The 19803-nt window shown below is 36.2% G+C and overlaps 1 protein-coding gene across 3 annotated transcripts in view; it reads right to left on the bottom strand.

Annotated features, from left to right (window-relative positions):
- The window catches only part of ZEB2 (zinc finger E-box binding homeobox 2), a 129525-nt gene that overhangs the window by 20741 nt on the left and 88981 nt on the right, over positions 1-19803 (bottom strand). For 2 of the 3 annotated variants that reach the window (XM_060016851.1, XM_060016849.1), the window contains exons 3-4: positions 19723-19803; positions 14815-14886 (exon numbers count right to left, since the gene is read on the bottom strand). The exon at positions 19723-19803 is cut by the window's right edge and continues 177 nt beyond it. In XM_060016851.1, the coding sequence (XP_059872834.1) occupies positions 14815-14886; positions 19723-19803 (153 nt within the window). The remainder of the gene's footprint in view (positions 1-14814; positions 14887-19722) is intronic. The other variant, XM_060016850.1, reaches the window with a different exon arrangement.

Genomic DNA, 19803 nt, shown 5'->3' with positions numbered 1-19803 from the left:
GGTGCAGAAGTCTTCTAGTAAAAGGAAGCATAAGACAAGACACCTACAGTTGAGCTAGGAACTCAGACCTACTATTCAAGTAACTGTAGAACAATTACATGATAAACTGTGTATTCGTGATCATAAATACTTGCAAGAGTTTGATAGGGCTCAGATGAGTGTTCAAAAAGGGTTTTACGAAGAAACCCAAACATTTAAATCTATTTGCTCTATCAAGATTTTTTTTTCATGTGGTATAGATATGCTATTAGTTATATCTCTCAATATCTATAGTCACTTAAGTGGGCTAGAATCTAGCCTTCTATGAACTACGTATGACCATCATGGATATAATGTGTTTTTCCCTAGTGTTGCTATGGATACTAGTAATACGTGGTTTTTTCTGCCCAGTACCATGACATTCTCCTTTGCCTGGGATGGCTCCCCACTGTCCCTATTGCCAAACCTTATGGTACCCAAGGCAGCTGCCATGTTGTTGCATGATTCTGCTCCCCTAGTTACAGTGGATTAATCTGCACCTGAAGTGAAGCAATCTTAGCCCTCCATCCTCCAGGTCAAACCGTTGACTGGTCCAGTGGTAGCCAATTAATCCAACTGAGTTCAGTCAATCCCTTCCCCATGATTTTAGAACATGGTTCCAAAGAGATCACCAAGGCAGATTTATTTTTTCCCAGCGACTGCAGCTATAAGATGTAGAATGAAAGAACTGATAAATCCCATGTAGAATAAGAAGATTTATGAAGAGAGAAAATGAGCGGATATATAGAGAAAAGCAGAGGCAGAATGGCAAGTCCTGACAGTACTTTTCTAGCTACACTTGTTCCTGAGGCCAAGCAGCACCTGCGTCCTTCCAGAGAGCAGAAAAAATTCCCTTTTCTACTTTAGGCTATGTTGTGTGTCAGTCTCCTAGACTCCAAATCGCCCTAACTGTCACAATTCTAGAACAAATGATGGAATTAAATTTTTGTTACTCTCAAAATTGTTGGGAAGGATAATGTTTTGATTCTATTTGGAAGTCTGCATTTTTGGTCTTTACAAAGATTTTGTAATACTGTATAGTGGACTCAGAGATGAGGTAGAAAATCTGCTAGAAAGTTATAAAATTCCTCACTGCATTTTTCTAGTGTAAAATAAACCTTCTTTTCTTTTTTTTTTCCTGTCTTTCTCTTCACTCCTTGGTATCCTTGGAAGAATTGCCAAAACACACTGACAAAGTATATTTGCATGGTATTTATGATCAAACCATAGCAAAAATTCACAAGAAACGTCAAATAATTTCTTCCCATAACTTCTCCAGAGATTTTGCATTTAGTCCTAAAATTTACCCTAGTGTCTTGCAAATATCTCAACCTTCCCTAAGGTCAGGTAAACTTTCCTCCATCCAAAAACAGAACTTCATTAATTAAAAATGTTTCCTCATAGCCAAGTGTATTTTAATATCGTTAGGGTAAATTTCTAGGTCCCTTAAGTCAGAACAGCCTCAAATTTCTTGTAAATATGTTGGTCACGCTTACTAATGTTGCTAATACTTTCATATATACCCTTATGTCTATCTTAGATATTGATATTTTTGGATAATGATGAATATCAATATGGACTAACTTTTCAAGTTATTGCCTAAAAACAAGCAATGTTAACATCTTTAAAGAAAACCTCTAAATAAAAGAGTTATATTGGTCTTCAAATCATTCAACTCCTGCTCTCCCCATAATTGACTTGTTTTAGGTATTTCTCAAAGATTCTTAATACTTTTACAAGTACTTACATTATGATGAGACCTTGATACTTATTGCTTCTCCTTTTCTGTTTCCTTCTCTTTAGTTTTATTCCCTCACCATTTATTTTCTTTATTTGTTACAAGCATGTGTTCATGTAGGAAGACAGGTGCTCTATTAACACTGGTCTATTACCCAGCATGTTTTTAACATTCACTTAAAAATTAAAGAAATATATTTGAATATTATGCTAAGCCATTTTAATAAACATCAACATGAATAAATAATTCTTTTGGAAAAGAAAATATCTTGGAGGGTCTAGAAGAGTTGAAGTAAGTATATGTAAAAGACTGAGTAGAATCATTCATCCATCCCTTTGTTTAATAACTGTTTATTGAGTGCCTACTAGTACCAGAGAGTGTACTTGCGGATAAGGACACAAAGATATTGACTGAGAATTGTTTTCCTACTTCTATGATCCTCATATTTAGAGACAAGTACATAAAATGGTTGTTATTCTGCAGTATACAGACATATAAATACATGTGTATCAGGGGAATATAAATACATATATACACAGAGAGTCACACACAGAGACACACACACTTCCTCAGTCTAACATCGAAATTATGCATTTATCATATCATCTGCTTTTACTCACTTCAAATGTCAAGGCAAAGGGACCTGAAATCTAGGTAACTGTATTTATCATCTTTTTGAAAAACAGTCTCTTTCTCAACATTTTAGAGGGTAAGAAAACACAGAAAATTATTTTTAATTTAGTCATTTGTATTAAATTTTTTAGTTTAAAGAAAGCCCATATTCAGCATTTGTTGAGGTATATAAATCCTCATGGCTACTTTGTTTAAAGTTGACTAATTAATGTAATATAGGCATTTTATCATTAAAAATGCACGTGTGCCCTTCTGTAGAAGGCTTCTGAAATACGTACTGGCACCAAATATCTAAAAACAACCATGAGGGAAGATGATCTTTTTCTCATTACACTGCTACATGGGCAGCCCAGCAGAGCCTCCGACTGCTACAGAGGTGTGTGTAAAGCCAGGTCAAAAGTGACAAAGTTTTCTTCGCTTCCTGGGAATTAGTACAGCTTCTGGGCCAGTCTCTCCGTGCCTGCTCTGACATGGCTTTCTCCTGGGAGCACATATTCAGATGCCAGTGAGGGTTCCCAATGTGTAAGAGCTTCAGGAGAAAAAGTTCCAAACGGATGAGAATCTGTAGTACTATGCAGGATCAAATATCTCCCTAAACTGCAGGAAGCAGCCCAGTCAGGGACACAGTCTAATTTTAAAGTGAGATTTTTTATTAGGGGATTCTGAATATCAGATTTAGAGACTACTAACCCTTAGACAGTTTTGATTGCTATGTATTGGTACAAACACCACGCCTTTAAAACAAAAATTCCCGTTAGATAATATGTTTATCTTTCATATACCTGTGAAACCTAAAATTTTGGAATTGGTATATTACCAAAAAGACTCAGACTATTTTATTATATTTTAGAGAGGTTTATGAAGTATGGTACTTTTGTCCAGTAATTCAGTGCTCTTTCATATGCTTTCTGTAGAGACATATGACACCTAAGGATGCTCTAGGACAGTGGTTTTCAAAATGTGGTCCGCAGGCCAGCAGCATCGGTATTACCTGGGAACTTGTTCAAAATGCAAATTCTTGGGGTCCACCCTAAATGGATGGAATCAACAATCTGTGTTTTAACAAGCCCTTTAGGGGATTCTGATACATGCCCAGTTAAAGAATCACTACTCTGGGAATTCAATTCTCTGTCTCCCCTGGCTAAATAAGGCATTCAGTAACGTGGTTTTGGGAAACAGCGCAGAATTACTTCCATGTCAGGGAGCCTTTCTGATGATTTCAACCTGAGTTCATACCCTCCTTCTACAGAATATCATCTGCATATCTCAATTGTTGAATTTATCACATCACATTATAATCTTTCGTTTACATGCCCATGAGCTGATAGAGGCATGGAGGGTCTTATTCACCTTTGTTATCCCAGTGCCTAGGGCAGTGTCAGGCACACAGCTAATGCCCACTAATTGAATGATTAGACCAGGTTTAAAATTATTAGACTACTCATTTTGACTCAGCTACTTATGTTTTTTAATCTCAATATCTTCTTCTGTAAAATGAGCTAGTATATGCTTTCTAGGGAATCTTCGAAGTTTCAGAATTGCATCATTTCAATTAATTCTTTGCCCTAATCAATTTGCTTTTTTATTCACTGGCTAGGCCTAGAGAGTTTTATCTGTATTCTTTTCAATTAAAAACTCAAAGCAACACAGTTTTCTGATGGAGGACCCATATCCACAGATTAAGAAAAAATATTTCAGAGGTGCCTGGAAACCACAGACAATATCACAAGGAAAACAGTGCTTATTAAATATTTGCTGAATGAATGAAGGAGACACTCAAGAAGCTTGGGATATCAGTTATTTCTTGTGGGAACTCTTGCTGTGAAGTGGAGATAGCTGTTCCTAACTGCAAACAAAGCTCATAAAACCGCAGCATTCATTCGCCAGGAAGTAACAGGCTGTTCTCGGTGTACACTGATTATAGTCTGAAAATGACCCTCCTGTCTAACCTGCCAAGTGCTACTTCTGTCTTTCTCTCCTCAGAACGTATCTCTTTCTATACTTTCTTTTTAGAAACTCATTGTATGAAATTAACTAAAAAAATTTAAAATGATAATATGCATGACAGATCTGACTGGAGGACAAAACTTCCAACATATAAAAATGTGACTGATCTTATGCACAAGAAGAAAATGACATGCTTTATAAGAGCAGGACTCTCTCCTTGTTAAGTATTTAGGTACTAACTGAATTATCTGATAAGCTGATCTTGCACAATTGATTAACACTATACATCCAACTCAACTCTTGCTGAGAAATACCTTATGATACAACTTGTATGGCTACTGTTACCCATAGAAGAAAGCTAGCTGTATTAAAAATTTTAACTTAAACTCCATATAAGAGCAATAAGAGGAATTGGAAGCTATAAACCAAGAAGACAACAAAGGTACAAAAACATTCTCACTCTTTTCTCCACTTTCTTCTATACTAATGATATGACACACAAAATTCATGCTTAAAGAGGCTTAACCGACTGCTAGCCTGCTAACCTTATCACTCCTGTAACCAATTTGGGGGACCTATACCTTGTATCACGGTGTTTCTGGCTCAAACAAGATTTTCAATCTAGGTCTAGATCTTTACCTGGGACTCAGTTGCTTCCAAGATACTGCCAAAGGATCCTGTACACTTGAACAGAATTGGTGTTTATATGTGGTATTTCAGGCGGGGAATCCCTGACCCCACCCCTTCCTATCCTGCTCATACTCAGAGATTATCTTAACACCTTTTGTGAGGTAGAAGCAGGATTGCCTACACAATTTGCCAGGCTCAGTGCAAAATGGTGGCAGTAGGGCATCAAACCAAGGGCAAGGCCCTTCCAGTGCAGGCCCCTGTGTGACTGCAGGTCACACACCCAAGACCCTGGCCTTGGGTCTAGGATCATGAGGCAGGAGACCCGAGAACCTCCCCCTCCCATGGCAACTCACACAGACCATGCTTTTTGTTTCCTTTGTTCACGCTTCCCAGTAAAATCTCATTAGAAGAAAGGGTAGGGTGGGTGGAGTCCAAAATTTCTAGTCTAATGTCCTCACTTAACAGACGATACAACTAAGGTACAGTAAAGCTAATGATTCATAGAACATTACACAAATAATTTCTGGTAGGGCTGGATGGGGAATTCATGTATCCCGACTCTTAACCCGTTACTCTTTACACTATATCATAATGAGTCCATATGAGAGAAAGACAGAGAGAGAGACAACCCCATCTTTTTAGTTTTTCTTCTTGCCTAACTGATTGGATATAATTTGAATAGGTCCTAGATGCTGCAATGACTGCTCTGACGTTGTAAGTAGCTCTGAACAACAACATTATAACACTGTAAAATTAATAGGGAGAAAGGCAATGTAAATGCCAACTTCAATGTAAATAAAATATCATATTTTAAACTTTTTTTCTCTATTTTTCTTTTCACGTCCTTGCTCTTCTGAATGCCATGCACTTGTTTTATTTTTTGACTGAGTGACCCGCACCTAAGTCTACTGGGGTAAAATGGAAAACATCACGGAAGTTCTTCAAATGCTCCACTCACGATGCCTATTTAAAATTTCCATTTAATATTTAGGGATTGTATTTTTCTCAATCTGATATTTCCTAATTTTAATCATGTTGCAAAAGGCACTCAATTCAAAACTAACTTTATGAAACATCTTGCAAAGGAAGAATTTATATTAATTACTATGGTTTTAGTAAATAAAAAAAATGTCTTAAGCTTAAGTTAGGACTAGAGACCAAGAAACATTTTATTCACGGTTCATTTTGCTTTCCCATTTCACATATTACTTGTTTATCCCCCCACATGCTTAATGATGTCCTCCTACATGAGTTCCAGTTCTTCAGATTAAATGAAACTGTGTCATCTCTTGATAATATTCCATCCCTCACAGACCCTTCCAGCAGAGCCATTCCCACCTTCATCTGTCTTAACACGCAGAGCGACACACAGATGGGTCAACAAACTCCTTCATTCATACCCCCATTTCAAACCAGAGTGCCTATTTTATTCATTTGTTCATCATTTCTTTGTTTATTCATTTATGCTTTGTTTCAACAAGCAACTTGCTTATCAACCATCGAGGCTGTATAAACACTGCACCTACCAAGGGGAAACATGGGGAAGAGCAAACTTAACCTGGACCCTCAAAAAGCCTCCAATCTGTAATTTTTTGAAATCTATGTCATCCATTTTCACCATCATGTCTCAGGACACAACCTATACAGCTCAAGTAAAATGACACTTATCCCATGCATATGTTCACCCCAGGCTGTCATTATTGTCATTCTGGGAAATTTCATTACTCAAAAGATAGTCCGTGCAGAATCCTGGCTGTGTGATGCTCTAATCTTCTCTAGTCCAACAACAGGGATGGCCAGCTACCCCTTGGTATGGCTAACCCTGGGACAATGCCATCTCTCTGAGTGAAACTTGGAACTTTCACTCTCTGACTTCAACCTATCGCCCCACCCCATCATTCAGTTCCTCATCCCCTGAAACAGGTACTTCATTGTGATAATCAGGCCCTGACAAGTCCCTCAGGCCATTTCACCCATTCTGATTTTGCTTGCCTCAGTTCACCTTGAAGCTGGAAATCACTTCCATCCCCGCCCCTTGTTCTTGTGTCATTCTGGCCTTGCCAAACTAAAATCCAGCCCAATTTCTCTGTTCCTAGAATATAAAAAATGTTTAAAGAAATGTAAATAATTGTATAGCCTTGTTTCTGTTTATGTTATCCAAATAGGATATTCTTTCATGATGATAATTGAATCTCCATACATTGTCCACAGCAATTACTCTAAATTTCCATTCCTGAAGATTCCAACCCTATTCCCATTTCCATACTGTCAACTGATGATATCTTTTCCTACTTACTACAAAGAGTGCAACTTAAATGATGTGAATTCCATCAACTACCTAAAATTCAACAGAAATTTCTCTACAAGTCTCCCTTCTTCTTTTGATCTTATTGCTAAAAAAGATGTGTCTCTGCCCACAGCCAAGGCTACCATCCAAAGCTATTCCCTCACAACTCTTCCGATAACCTACTCCATCTTTCGCCTCGTCTCCTTTTACATTTTCAGCCATTTTCGCTGTCTCTCTTTTTTGCACAGAGGCATGTTCAACAAGACTTTGTCCTGGAGAAAACCTTCTCTGAAACGTGCAGTCTCTTAAGTCACCTCCCTAATTTCATGTCTCTAATGTTTGACACTACTCTCTGTCAGAAACCCTCTGCAATACTGAAAACTTCTCAGTTGAACCTACATAGCTTTCTGTATTTCAAATAAAACATCTTAATCCATGTATTATTATAATCATTACTGATAATAATAATAATAGCTAGCAACAATTGAACATGTATTATGCCTAAAATTGTGCTAAACATTATACACATATTTCTTATTCATCTTCCATTGGTTTTTTTACCCAATTGAATGTAAGTCATTAATGACGGTGAGTGTTCACTACATCTTTCACGATGCCTAAAAAAATGCCTTGTACTTAGTAGGGTCTCCCAGATTGACTATGGATCTGAATAGCTAATGAAGCTATAATTGTAACTTTTGCCTTCATGTCATTGTGATTTTTGTCTTTCCTAATGGCATCATAAGACTTTGAATTCCTTAAGGATAGGACTATTATCTTCTATTTCCTTTGTTTCTTGAACCTCAGTTCCAATTCAGCACACAACAAATACTATGAAAAGAACAAATGGAAATAGTTGAGTGGGTGTTAACAAGTGACAAATATTATTTGTTTATTTGATTGTTATACAGGACAGAAGGAAAAAAAGATATGATTTCTGATGCTACTCAGTGAACAAGTGAAGGAAAAATCTTTGAGAGCTTTCAACATCCTTATACACAAACATTATAAATACTACTAAATCCTCTTCTACATTTAAAAAAAAAGGTGCTAGATAAAGATGAAGAGAGATAGAAAACTAAGCTATTCTTTCTTAATCTTTCTATTTTAACTTCAAATGCAACCTCAGAGCAGTGAAAAGAAATGTGTCTGGGTAGTTTTCCAAGACGTCAAAGGAATTTAATTGGCCAAGGTTCTCAGAATCGACTGGTTAGTCCTTCCATTACAAATGTATTAAATATTGTATTTTGGTATTCTAGAGAATTAATTAATTAATGAGGAGCCAGTACAAAGCCTGTACAAAGGGAGGAAATAGTTCAGAATGCATTTATTTCTTAATGAATAGAAATGGGTAAGCTTACTTGGAGATGCAAACAAACCAGAAAAATAACCAAGAGAGGGTGAGAATCTAGTATATGTTACGCATTGTACTTGGTCCTTTAAAAATGATATACCATTTAATCGCTACAGTCAGACTCTGTAAACAGGGAATCATTATTTCCACTTTACCGATGTAGAATGAAGGCTTATTCTATACTCAAGTTCATGTAACTAGTAACTGGTAGAGACAAAATTCAAATGTAGTTTATCTGACTCCAGAATCTAGAGCATCCCAAAACAACTTTTGCCTTTTTATCTGTAAAAGCGTTTATATATTATTCCTAAAATATTGGAAGCATGTTTAACGACTGTTAGTTACAGTCAGTACAGTTAGTTCTTGGACAATAATTTTCTTGTGTCATATAAGATTAAGAACCAAGACCTCAACTGGCCTTACCCAGTTCCTAGATGTAAGGTGTTTTCCTCTTCCCAGCAAAGATGCAGGTGGTTATTAATAGCCCTTTAAAACAAGAGTGCTAGATTGTTTAAGTAAAGATAACTCTCACACAGTCAAAGAGGAAAACATCAGGGGCTTATTTAGGTCTTGATATGCACGTGGAAACACATTAATGCTAATGATCACCGTGCACCTAAGTTAGATCCTTGTTACTACTAGCATGTTGGCAAACTCATGTTTATAATGCTCCCAAGTTTTTCCATTTCTGTAATCTTCTTAGAAAATACCTTTTAAAACACACTCTTAAAAATTCTACATAATAGGGGCTTCCCTGGTGGCGCAGTGGTTGAGAGTCCGCCTGCTGACGCAGGGGACACGGGTTCGTGCCCCAGTCTGGGGAGATCCCACATGCCGCAGAGTGGCTGGGCCCGTGAGCCATGGCCACTGAGCCTGCGCGTCCGGAGCCTGTGCACCGCAACAGGGAGAGGTCCGTGTACCGCAAAAAAAAAAAAAAAAAAAAAAAATTCTACATAATAATTTCATTCTGATTTTGAACCAGATTAATATCTGGAAGATGTAAAGTTCTTTGTGAAAAGGTGTTCTTTACGTGTTAAAGCATACATTTAAAATTTTTAAAACATTAAAACCAATATAGAAACATTAAATGCAATGTAGAAAGTTATTACTATAAATCAGGGCTTTCGCTGCTTTATATGCTGTAGATCAATTTTGCTATGCTGCTAATCTAACTTTGCTGTAAAAAAGTAATGACAGTCTGTTTTTCTTTGCCTTTAACAAGTAGATTTCAGAGACTTAAAGCCTGGTTTCACTCTCTGAAGATACTGGACTTAATCCCCTTCACAGGGAACGTTTTCACCTATTGTGACTTCCTTTCTCAGAGTCCATTTCTTCTCCACCTAATATCCGTTCATTCTTTCATTTGCTCATTCATTCATTCATTTTACCAGTCATAATGCATACCATGTGTGTTCACTGCTGTACTAGGCACTTTGAGGCAAACAGGGACTAGCCCTTTTATTAAAGCAAATATTTTGGGGGCACATACTAAGGTCATACTAATTTACCCCTATTTCATAGCTCAAGAAACTGCTTGTCTCCATGAAATTAACTAGGTGAAATATGTGCAAACAACATAAAGAGGAACAATTCAACATGCTAAAATTAGTGGTGTGCACCTGAGGGCTGTGGGATTTCAGACAAGGAAGAGATATATGTGGTTTGGGGGTGTTCAAGGATGGCCACATTAAGGAAATGGGAGGTGAGCTAGCCTTGAAGAACAGAAAGGTGGGTAGAATTTGGATAATTGGAGGAATGGGAGTGAGAGATTAGGGTCTCAACGGATAGCATGGGCAGAGATTCAGAGGTTGGTATAAATGTGATTCTTTTTTGATATTACCAAGGGATTTGGTCTGACTAGAATGCAACACTGTTGGTATGAAATGGACGGCACTCAATACCTGTCTGAAGAATGTAGATTTTGTCTTATAGGTACTGAAGGACAGTTAAAGATTCTAAGAAGGGAATTTGGACCATGAGAAAAGGGTTATAGGAAGAATGTGGACAGACTAAACAGAGAAGGACATGAAGGCTAGAGACCAGTCAAATGTAACTGAGTCTTCCTCATTTGGGGGATTGGAATAATGGGAGATGAAAATGTCTGATTGATTATTTCAGGTCTGCTGTCAAAAGTATGTCAACCCAGAAATGGGAAAGGAAAGTTCAAGTGCTGTTTGTCTCTCATTTCTACAAAAACTCTTTCTGACTCAGGACCATTCTAGGGTCTGTGGTGAGAAAGTGACCAAAATCCCATATCATTCCTGCCCTCAAATAGTTTACAATCTAGTGGAGAGAAACATACCTGCAGGTGACTATAATATGAGAGAGAATGACCCTCAAAAGAATGAGTGCTTAATCTTGAGTGGGAGACTGTCAGATGGCTTCCTGGTAGAGATGGCCTTTAGGAAGGTGTATGATGCTGTCAGGCTAAGAAAGAATGAGTGGTTTCTACAGATTTTAATTCAGCAGAATATACTAGGAAGGAGATACTTTTAGATTCTAAAAGACTACTCTATTCATTGATATGAACTTGGTTAAATTCTACTATGTAATAGATTTGTAGACTTGCATAGGAAATTTAGAGGTCTTTTCCTTACTTTCAGTTAGGAATGAAATTTTTGTGTTGAATATCCAGAAATAATAGAGACATTTTGACTTCCCCTGACAACTCATTCCAGTTAATAACAACACTTTTTATCAGAAAATATGCTTAACCGGTTTAAAATTTATCTATTCCAATGTGTTTGTTCTGCTTTGATTAAAAAAGAAAAATATATCTGATATTAAAGAATTCCATATTCATTCACTAATAAAAACATATTTGTTGAGACCCTATTAATTTTAAGGCACTCTCATAGACAATGTGGTAGCCTAAAACCAATCTGTGTTCTCAGAGTTTGCAGTCTAATTTGGAAAAGACAATATATTAAGTTACAACACACTATAGCATCTACAGCAAGGTCAGCTGATTTGTTCTATAAGAGTTCATTGGAGGAAGATATCACTATAGGTTGGGATGGCTGGAGAGGAAGGTCAAGCCAATAGCTTGACCTTGATCAGTAGGACCTATGTGGGGAGAAAAGATACTCCATTAATAAGCAACTTCAACCATTAAAGATGTCTTATTTCAATTCCACATGTTTTTAGCATCCAAAAAGATGCTAGGGATAAGAAGCAGTAAACTTATGGTTGGGAAGAAATATGTGTTATTCTCTAAAAGGCCAGAGTTCTAAGCTGAGGGTCACCAGTAAATTCCTAATTACCAAGTCCAATGTATTTGCTCAGCATTCTTTCAGTCGTAGTTATTTGAATCTTTTGATTCAATTGACCATTGTCTACTTTTGAAACTTTCTTTGTCTCCTGGATATTTAATTTTTTTCTCTCTTAATCTTTTTTCTTTTAATGAATTTGATTTTTCTCCTTACTCACCAGAAGCCCTGGCCTCAGCTTTCTACGTGTTTCAGTATATTTATTGTAAATGTCTTAGTCCCATGATGTTAAATACCATCTGACTATATTTGCATGACTCTCAAATCTTTATCTCTAGCCCTGACTTCCTGGGTTTCAATTCCTCATTTCCAATGAACATTCATATACATATATATGTGTATATATATACACATTTATATAATTTTATATGAAAATACTTGTCTAAAGACATGCTCAAGGTCTTCTCAAAATTGGATCCTCTTTCTGTTTATCTAGAAATAGCAAGTATTTGCCATGTTCTAAACATGCAGATGTGTAATCCTGAAGCCATTTTGATTCCATCACCCAGAGAATCAATTGGTTGTTAAGAAGTCATGTTACTAATTTCACCACTGTCGCCACCCGAGGACAGGCTTTCTGTCACGTCACACCTGAATAACTACAATGACTTCCAGTTGGTCTCTCAAAGTCTAGTTTTTCTTCACAGAAATCACGGTAGTATAACATGCCCCAAACTCTTTGGTTTGTTGCTTTACATTCTCCACTTACATTTAACTTACATGTCCAGCTTCATTTCCCATGAATTGCCTCCTAGGACCCCCTGATTCGGCCAAATCCTTTTACTTGCTATCCTCTGAATAGATATTACAATTTCTTTCCTTGGCTTGCACACTCCTGTTCTGCTAGAAGGATCTTCCTCACTCCTTCACGACTACTGAAAAGGAACTTAGTTCAAATTTCACCCCCTTCATGAAGCCTTTTCTGAACGTTCACCCCATAGGATCGCTCATATTCTGTAATTTGAAATAATTATAGTTCCTACTATTTGTTGCATATTTATCACATATTTTCACTTATTGCTTATTATTTTTTCTTGTGTGTTGGTCTCATCTTCCAAATTAAATAACAGCCATGTCTAAGATTTCCTGGCCCATCTTCCAGAACATGTGCACACGAAAGTGAATAGACAGAAGACACTCAATGAATACTTATTGATCTATTTATTGACTGAATACATATGAACTATAAGGAATAGTAAATAGTATGGGAAAAGGTGAATCTTAAGGCTATGTGAAGGAATATTCAAAATTGATTTTTAAATCTTCTGAATAGGAACCATTTTTATTAACCCCACTTTAGATCTTAAGTGTATAAAACAGCTAGTAAATTGTCACTTTGTGGAATAGCGACACTTTAAATGCCTATAAAGTTAATGAAATTAGAGTTTATTTATGCTTGAGGTTGAAATTTAACAATTGTCTTTAAAAGGAACATGAAGCCATTTTTGATCCTATGAGTTGGGACATTACAGAAAGTATCTAATTTGTGGTATCTCTTTATTATTGTGTTTTTATAAGAAGTTATTTTATCTTGTTTCTATTTTACACAGTGATGGTACCCCTACAACACAGAATATTAAAACTAGAAATATTTTTAATAAGTAACTAGTGCAATCTATTCATTTTTCAGATGTGGAAACTGAGTGCCAAGAAGGGCAATTGACTTGCCCAAGGTTGCAATCTAGTTATTGCCAGAGCTGTGGCTAAAAATCAGGATTATAGGTTCCTAATTCTATACCTTTTCCATAATCCCATATTGTACAGTTTCATTTTTGTACCTTAAATTGACATTATTCAAATGAAGGAAAATTTACAATAGTTTTCTATTATTTCTCTTATTTTATATCCAAGAATGTAAATTAGTGCGTGGTAAGTTATTAATAAGAGCATTCTAAATAGAAACACAGCATGAACAGTCTATTGTGATGTGTTTCGACATAAGGGAGATATGAATATCATCTTAATTATTTACATTTCTAAAACTTCATAAAGCTGTGACTTGTTTTCATTGGTGAGTTGAGTGGAAATAGTTATGTGGTTTTTTTTTTTTTTTTTTTTGGCTTTTGCTTTAGAAGTTAACCTTATACTGGGCACTATGGTAATATTTTTGATGGTGGTATGAAGGATTGTTTGAAACACCAAAAATACTTAGCCTTATCCAGGAAAAGAGAGATAAACATAGTGAGTCAGTGTAAATTTGCACTAGTGACGTGAGAGGGTGTGAGAGGAGATGCTGTTCAGTTTTTGGAAAAGAACATGGAAGGTCACAATTGTCCTGAAACTCCATTCTACAGCAGTAGCAGAATAAAACAAAGCACCGCTTACTACCTTCCTACTGCAATTTCTTAGCTTCATTGAAAAGAAGTGAAATTGTCTATTCTTTATGCAACTTTTGCCTGGAAAATATTATTTAGAGGAACTAGAAGGTACTGAGAAATAAAATGAAGATAGGATAAAAAGGAACTCAGGTGATCAGTTTTTATGAGGAACATTCACAGAATTTTGGTTTGTCGTTCTGAAGAAACATTTTACAATCTAAATTACACCATATCGTTTGAATCTCAATGACTAATATCAAGGGGTGACTGGAGGAGGCATATTATATTACAATTTTCAAATTATATTTATGTAGTCTCTTAAAATAAAAATTACTACCAGAAATTTGCCCAACTCAGGCTTTGAAAAGATACTTTTAAAAATCCAGTTCAGTTTTCTTAACTTCCACAGGCAAATTAGGGTTTAAGAATAAAAGATATATTTGCTGAATAAAATACCAAAACAGAGAATTCTGATTTGAAACAAAACAAGAGAATTGTAAAGTCTGACTTAATTGTTAAATCACAGACATACAAATGGATGGGTCAGTGTTTCTGTCCCTGACTCACTAAATCCACATGACGCAGGACAAACATGACCTTGGCGTGGTAAACTTACTTACCTGTACCATTGTTAACTGTGGTCTGGATCATGGCTTCCGGCCCCATAGTGTCATAGTCTTCCTTCATTTCTTCTGTGGGGGAAGATTATCTTTAGCATTTGAAAATTGTAGAAAGGCTTACTATACTAAGCATGCCTACCACAGGAACAAGGAAGATTCTTTTAAAGGAAACAGAGAAAAGGCTTGTTGTAAACCTCTAGACAATAGCTTTGTTCAGGCAACTGAATGAATCCAACAGTGCTAGCTGCACAAGAACTTATTTACTTTAAGCATTACTGCAAGCTGTGAAAAACAGAGGTGCTTATTTGGGGCAAACGAAAGGCTTTTCTTCTAGTGGCAGTTCTAGTGACAAACAGGGGGAAAGATATTATTTTTTCAATAAGGGTCAAAAGCAACTAAGTATTTGTACTGACGAAGAGGCACACTGGCTGCTATGCCTCTGGTAACACTGGATTATCAGAGACAAGTCAGAATTTCTTATTTTATTTTCATGCTTTTTTTCCCTCCTTGGAGTAGCTATGATGGTGCTAATCTATGCAAGCGAAATTTTAAAGAACCTAATTCTACATACCAAAACTTGAAATGCCCAGTTTATAAAACAAGCATCCCAGAGGTACTGAAAACACCTGTTTCACTGTTTTATATAAACTTCTAAAACATATTTTCCTTATTCCTTTCCCTACCACTCCATAAATATCTTTCTTCCTTACCGTTAATTCCCCAGTAGGGGAATCATAGTCATTTTCTGAGGAAAAACATAGCTATAAGAACAGCTCAAGGTTCTGATGAAGATGAAAATATGTAACACTGAAGTTGAAGATCTATAGATGATAAAAGGTCATCTTCTAAAATTGTAATATTTTAAAATGGGAAGAGTCTGGAAAGTAGGAGAACTCTCAAATTTTCTGCCTACCAAATTGTAGAATATGTGAAGTCAGAGAAGGACAGCTGACAGTTAAAAATCCTTCAAGAAAGTAAATTAAACATGGACTTTTAAATTTTTTATTTTTACAATAACAATACTAATGAGAACCAAACACGATCCAGGATGAATATCTCTCTGTGATAATCATTTTGTTTAAAACAAGAGAAACTTTATAAATAGGACTCTGTGAATTCCCAAATTTATCCTGACCATTTTTGCTTATCACATTCTAGTCATAATTATTTGGTAGAAAAACAGATTCTAGCAAATGTTACAACAAAATTAAAATATATGTTTTTCAAGTAGTATCCTGCAGCATATCTGTTTATGGCATCAGAACTGAAAAATTATGAGCCTCTTAAGGTAAAGTACACAGATATAAATAGATGCTAATTTAATGCCACTGGGCATAATACTAGTCAGATAATTTGAATGATATTTGTTTAAATTCTACGACCACTTTAAATTCATTCTTGGCCCTGGACTTCTCCCTTATTTAAGGAATATTTTCACTGGGACATTTTGCATAAAACATTTAGGAGTTCAATATACAGCAATACTTTATTGTCAATTATAATAACTGATTGGTTAAAAGGCTCCCTCATCTGATATTTTTATTAGTCTCTGCAAGGAATTAAATTAAGGTATTTCTGAGAAGTTCAGTACTAGATATAAATATAACTTTTGTGTCTTTCTTCCTCGCTCCTCTCATGTGATTTCTGGTAGCCAAGAGTCAGAAGAATCATAAGTTTTCCATCTGAGAGATCAAGTCACTGAGGGGAAAACAGTTAACAGCATTTTTTTTTTTTTTTTTGCATAATAGTGGTAATGTTCAAGATTTCTGCTGCACTTCCTTCCTCATTGTCATTTTCTTATGAAAACGTAAAGAGAAGTTACAGGAGGTAGTTGCTTCTCAAATTATTAAATGCTGCGTATTCACATGTGTAGTTGGCACTTAGTAATACTTTAGCTATAACCCTCTTTTACCAAAGATTGTGCAACTGAGATGGTGTCACTTTCACCCAGAATGTACTTTGCTTCAATTTACTGAGCAGCAAGCTTTTTCTTTTTTGAACATCAAGCTCAGGTATGTATTTTAAATACTATGCCTATGCCTATTTAATTAAGTTTCACATGAATCCGTATTCAGAAGGACATCATAACGTGGGTTAGGAGTATCTATCCCCCCTGAACTAAAGGCAATCCTGGCTGTCTTTCTGCCTCATGCCTAACCTTAAACATTTTTTTCCCAAGACACCTCTGACTCAGCATACTGTGTCTAAAACCACATAGTATATTTGTTTTTAAAACACTTGTAAAAGTTTGCGTTTTCCAGTCACCCTTGGGATGAAGGTTTATAAAAATAAAGAGCACTTTCTTCCTCGAGATGAAGAATCCTTGAATAAGCAGAAAGAGGCCAAGATGCAGGTGATTTATTTAAGTCTGTGTCAATGATAATGATGTCATGGTTTCCAGCACACTGTGTCCACCCCATTGTGGGACGAAAGAATGTCAAGGACAATTCTAAACACAAAACTTTGATTGTGCTGGAACCGGAAAGGCACAGTAAGAACTCCACTGCGCTCTTCAGTGGAAAACCTGCATCCTGCAGACAAACTACAGAAAGCATGGGAGAGAGAGCAAAAGAGAGGGGGCTTATCTCAGAGTAAAGCTATGTGCTGAGGTATGATGGTAGACAGCCAGGCACCAGGGATAAAACACTACTAAATAAAACAGCACCAGAATTAGAATTATTGTCTATATTGTGTGTTTTGAACAATAAATAAGAAAAATATTTTATCAGAAGAAAAATGTGTTATCTAAGAGTCAGGATAAACAATGAGTAGCTTTTTAAGACCAATTTCTTTTCATTAGACATCAAGGCACCACATCAGAGCACTTTTGGAACAATAAAAAAAAAGAACAATAAATCATTACTAATCATTAGAACCAGACAGGTAATAGCTGGGTAACTTTCTTGGTCCAAATAGCCAAATGAGATTAGGGATTTACATTTTATTTAATTATTGTGACTCCAGAATGCTAGTTTATTTACCATAAAGGTAAGAGCAAGGAACAGCCTGTTCATTTGTATCACAGGCACCATTAACTACAGGTGATAACAGGGTCTGTAATGCATTCGTATGGATTATTGTATATTAAAGCATTTGGAATTATGATCCATGACCAACACAAAAAGCTGCCATGATCACGGACTACTACAGCTTGACATGGCTGTTTTGGCCCTTTTTCAACTACTGATCTTAATTTTTTTAAATTAAACTTTTTTTTTTTTCAGAAGCTTGGAGCTGTACATTTGTTATATCGTTAATAATTATTCCTTTAAGGGTGGAAATTCTAGTAATTGATCCTTACCCTTGATTTCTAGATATTAAAATTTAAAGCATCAGAACATTCATTCTTATAGCCCTGCATATCTAGTTCATTAACAAATATGAATAGCTAACACCAGCTCATTTAAATAGTATGTCTTACATGAGTTCTCGCCACACTCTGTTTCTGTCACACTGCTCCTAAGAATCATTGGCTCTTATTATACATGTAAATGGCTATCATAAAAATAAAAATTTCATTTAAGATTGTTAATGACTTCTGCAGCAGTCAGACTTCCTTTAATGATCATCCTCTGCCCCTAATTAAACGTATTTATCTTTCAAGCATCTTTGGCTGAGTTCTCCCTCATAGTTGAAAATCTAAAACCTTAAGTCTTAATGGATATAACGATACATGTTTATGTGTGGGACTGCTGAGATTCAAGAAACCTTCACCGAAAGCAAAATTGGAAACAGAAAGAGTACAAAACTTGGCACAGTATGTTAGGAAAACGAAAAACAAATACACTACACCCAAACTGCCATCAGTCTTTTTTTTTCTTTTTTTCACATTTAATGTTCTTTAGTAGTGGAAGTACTTTTATTATCCTCCTTCCAGTACACCAAACAATTACTCTGCCTATGTTCGATGTTTTATAGTCTGTGACATCACAATAGCATACAGGTAGACGCGTACTTGTTTCCTTCCCACCCATTTCACCTATTTATAAAAATGCTATTGTTATATATATCGTGAGGAAAAAACACATAAGGTGGAGTAAATCATGATAGCGCTCGCTGGGTCTTGGAACAGAGATTAAGGAGACATGAAGGTTTGAATTAGAAGGGTCATTAAAAAAAATTTTACAGGCCACCTTACCAAGTAGAGATTAGCCGAGGGAGTTTAGGGGGACATGATTAATTCTCCTTTAGTTTGTTAATCATTTCCTACCTTGGTGATGTTTCATCCTAAGTGAATTTTAGACCATGACATTTCCATTTTCACAGTGGCATCTGAAGTTTTAGTTTGAATATAATTCACCTTATTTTTATTAGAGTTGGCCTTGGACCATTTCTACTTCCCCAGAGATTCCCACCAAACAGCAAGAATCATTATCAAGTACTTAGCTGTTAAATAATAAGAAAGCAAGCTACCTGACCAGGTAGAAGTGTGAAATCACATTCACACTTAACGAAAGGGAATGATTAGATGGTTGAATTACAATAGGAGGTGTCAGACAGACACTGAAACTACTGTTGAACTGACAGTTATTTGGTTTGTATCACTACACAAAACTTTCAAATACATATTAGTTGTGAGCTTTTATGTTTGCTTCCAGTTTCCTTCCTGAGAGGATAGCTCTTGATGGTGTTGTATAATTGGCACATTGTACATGTGGTGCAAATCCTTCACGTTGTGTGTTTAAAATGTAGTTCATGTTCAACTTGCGTCCAGACGGAAACATAATCCCTTCCTAAGATGTCAGTAGTGCTGTAATGTGATAACACGACTATCACTTCATAATCTGTCACCAGCTTTGGTATCTCTATTCTGCGAGGGCTCTGGAAAGAAATATTTTAACGATTGGGTTGTGGATGCTCCACTAGGTAGATGGCACAGGAAGGGGCCAAGTTGTTTTAGACACTTACCTGGACCATCTACAGAGGCTGGGAGAATGTCGTTGTTGTGCCAGGTATGTTCCACTCCACCCTCTCTTATCTCATCTTCCT

The sequence above is a fragment of the Delphinus delphis genome, chromosome 7 (genome assembly GCF_949987515.2).
Source record: "Delphinus delphis chromosome 7, mDelDel1.2, whole genome shotgun sequence".
In the NCBI taxonomy this organism is placed as follows: domain Eukaryota; kingdom Metazoa; phylum Chordata; class Mammalia; order Artiodactyla; family Delphinidae; genus Delphinus; species Delphinus delphis.
Note: the sequence above shows the minus strand (reverse complement) of the source record. Positions and strands in the feature narration are given on the sequence as shown.